Source organism: Lemur catta, chromosome X, assembly GCF_020740605.2.
Source record: "Lemur catta isolate mLemCat1 chromosome X, mLemCat1.pri, whole genome shotgun sequence".
Lineage (NCBI taxonomy): Eukaryota > Metazoa > Chordata > Mammalia > Primates > Lemuridae > Lemur > Lemur catta.
This window is the reverse complement of record NC_059155.1, coordinates 18271595-18275010: the sequence shown is the minus strand read 5'-3', so window position 1 is coordinate 18275010 and position 3416 is coordinate 18271595. Positions and strand designations below refer to the sequence as shown.

The 3416-nt window shown below is 37.5% G+C and overlaps 1 protein-coding gene across 1 annotated transcript; it reads left to right on the top strand.

Annotated features, from left to right (window-relative positions):
* Positions 1 to 315: 315 nt before the first annotated feature.
* Positions 316 to 865, top strand: LOC123628544 (eukaryotic translation initiation factor 1-like). The gene has a single exon (XM_045538311.1). The coding sequence runs from the start codon at positions 356 to 358 to the stop codon at positions 695 to 697; it is 342 nt and encodes a 113-aa protein (XP_045394267.1). The 5' UTR covers positions 316 to 355; the 3' UTR covers positions 698 to 865.
* The last annotated feature ends 2551 nt before the right edge of the window (positions 866 to 3416 follow it).

Sequence of the window (3416 nt, the reverse complement as noted above, 5' to 3'; positions counted from 1 at the left end):
AAGAGCAAAAGAAAAATGGAAGCAGGAGGCACTGTGGTGAAGTAAATTAAAATATGCTAATGTCCTCATATAGAAAATTTTGATAGAAAAATTTTTACTCTTAATAATGACAACTGAAGAATTATAGACACAAATGTGGTATAATCATTGTTAAGTAAAAAATTAGAAGTCCCCAGTTACTGAGCTGCCGCCGAGGACTCAGCAGCCTCCCCTTTGAGCCCCCTTGCTTCCTAACGCTCGGTTCCCCCCCCGCCCCCCCCCCGCCTCCCCCCGCCTCCCCCGCCTTCTCCCGCCTTCTCCCGCCTTCTCCCGCCTCCCGCAGGCCATTTCCACCGAGGAAAAGGAATCCTATCGTATGTCCACTATCCAGAACCTCCACTCTTTCGACCCCTTTGCTGATGCAAGTAAGGGTGATGACCTGCTTCCTGCTGGCACTGAGGATTATATCCACATAAGAATTGACCAGAGAAACGGCAGGAAGACCCTTACTACTGTCCAAGGGATCGCTGATGATTATGATAAAAAGAAATTAGTGAAGGCGTTTAAGAAGAAATTTGCCTGCAATGGTACTGTAATTGAGCATCCAGAATATGGAAAAGTAATTCAGCTACAGGGTGACCAGCGCAAGAACATATACCAGTTCCTTATAGAGACTGGACTGGCTAAAGACGATCAGCTGAAGGTTCATGGGTTTTAAGTACCTGTGGCTCACTGAAGTTTAAGTGAGGATTTCCTTGCAGTGAGTAGAATTTCTCCTCTGTCCCTTGTCACAAGTTTAGAAACCTCACAGATTGTATAATGTAACCATTTGGGGTCTGCTTTTAACTTGGACTAGTGTAACTCCTTCATGCAATAAACTGAAAAGAGCCATTAAAAAAAATTAGAAGTCCAAAAACAAGGCATCAGCAGGTTTAATGTCTAATGAGGGTCTGGTCTCAGTTTCCAAGATGGCACTGTGTTGCTGAGTCCTGTGGAGCAGATGAACTCTGTGTCCTCACATGCAAAAGGGTCATAAGGGGGCAAACCTACTGTCTCAAGCCCTTTCATAAGTGCAAAAATCCTACCCATGAGGGCTCTGCCCTCACGATTTAATCATATCCCTAGGCCCTACCTCTTAATAATGTCACATTGGCAATTAAGTTTCAACATAATAATTTTGGAGGACACATTTCAGGCCATACCATTTGTCAAATTAGATTCTCTTTCATTCCTCTCCCCCTGTCCCCATGTGCTACTCCTTAGAGACAACTATTGTTGGAAGTTTCTTGTCTATTTCTTCAGAGGATTTAAGGCTAAGAGTTGGGGGCAACACTCCCTGAAAAAATTTAACATGGAAGGGACTCATTTATCATGGGATAAGGATTTCAGAGAGTAAAATAGAAAAGACTGGAGTGAAGTCAGCAATGGAAAGTAGAATGTAGGGTAAAAAAGACAGCGCAGTGAGAAGACAGCTTGATATTTGCATTTGGAACAATGGTGCATGAGATGACAAGGATGAAACTCATGGTCGGCCTGACCCATCTAGGCTATAAGCCTCAACAGGATGAGGGCTATGAGAGACCTGATGTGACTGGTATATTGTCATCTTTGAACAGCTTTTGAATGGAATATTGTAAAAGATCTGGGTTTTCCTTGTGGTTAGGTGGCAGGCAGGATCAGCTAACTCCATGAGATGATGAATTTAATGGCAACTTTATTACGTAAGAGGCCTCAGATATCACCTAGTGAAACTATGGAATCTTGGAACACTTGAAAAAAGAAACCGAGGATAAAATACTAAAACATGAGAAGATAAGAGAGTGTTACAAGGAAGAAGAATTTCAAAAATTGAGTGGTCAATTCTGTCAAAAACTAAAGGATTTAGTAGGATTTAGGCTAAAAATTGGCCATTGAAATAAGGACAACAAAACTACTTAGTAATATAAAATAAAAATTCACATCTCTAAAAAATAAGCTATTATATCCATAAATTTACTAAAATAGTACAACATATTAAAGTTAAAAAGATGTTTTATATGTTGTTTTTATGATTATTCTATCTTTTTTTAACCAAAAGCCTATCCAAAGAATAAATACAATTGTCAAGCATTTTTAGATATTTGAAATTATTTGTATTTTTAAGTCTCATTTTTTCACTGAAGGTCAAACAAATAAAAATCAGGCACTGACAAGGTTGAATTGTCCCATCTTGTAAGCAAACCTTTGCCTGGAATTTTACTTTGGCAAGCCAGGTCATTTTTTTTTTTTTCGGTCCTTAGTCCCCTTTTTGAAGAAGATAGGGTCATCCTGAGCATGTTCCTCCCACGGTCATTTATTTTCTCTCAAGCCAACTAGATTCTTCTCTGTCAGAGGGCTCCATATTTCTATCCAAAGGAATTATAAACACATTTTAGGGGTAACACAGATGTTTCTTTGTATAAATGCAGATGTTACTTTAAATCATTGTGCTTGTAATAATTGCTTTAATCTGCATTCTTAAATTCTACATTACAATTATTGAAAGTCCCAACAGAGATTTCTTTTCATCATGCCCTATCTACTTCTGCTCTTAATTTGACTATATCTCACCAAATGCTAAGATTTGGACTGACAGACTTTTTTATTAAAAAGAAGGAAACTCTTTAATCTTTGCCTAACAAAGTTTAGTGCCTATCCTACAAATATATTATGTGTAGTGTTATATTATTAAGAATATAAATTAGCCCTTGATCCTCATGCTTCTTATATCTATTTTTTACAAAGAGATCAATCTTCAATCCTTCAATGACTCTAGTAATTTTTTGCATGACATAAAATGTCCATCTTGATACAGCCATGTAGTCCTAATCTTCCTCTTCAGCCTCACCCTGGCTTCTACTGCACTGGCATCTTATGTCCCTATCAAATCAAGTTACTTAAAGCTACTTGAATCTCCCCAAATGTTATGTTTCTCTTATGCTTCCACTTTGAACAAATTATTTTCTCTACCACAATGTCCTTTCCCGAGATCTTCAACTAGCTAATCACTACTGTTTTATTAAATGTCAGTCAAGAAATCATTTTCCCAAGAATCAATCTCTCTCTCTCCCTCCCTTTTCTCCCTCCAAGCTTGAGTTATATGCCTCTACCTGTGTCACCATCTCCCCGTGTGCTCATATTGCATGTATAATCCTGCATTAGAATTTTTAACCAACCTTATTGAGGTATACTTTACAGAAAATAATATACAGATTATAAATGTGCAGATTGATAAATTTTGACAAATATATATATTTGTATAATAATCACCCCAATCAAGATATAAAGTATTTTTATCACCTAAGAAAATTTTCTCATGCTCATGTCCCTTTGCTGTCAATCTCATCCACATAAGCAGATACAAATCTTATTGCTATAAATACAAATTAGTTTCTCTTATTCTACAACTTCTTGTAAAT

What these genes read in the sequence shown, in the direction of transcription:
- LOC123628544 (XM_045538311.1), top strand. Translation starts at nt 356, where the DNA reads ATGTCCACTATCCAGAACCTCCACTCTTTCGACCCCTTTGCTGATGCA.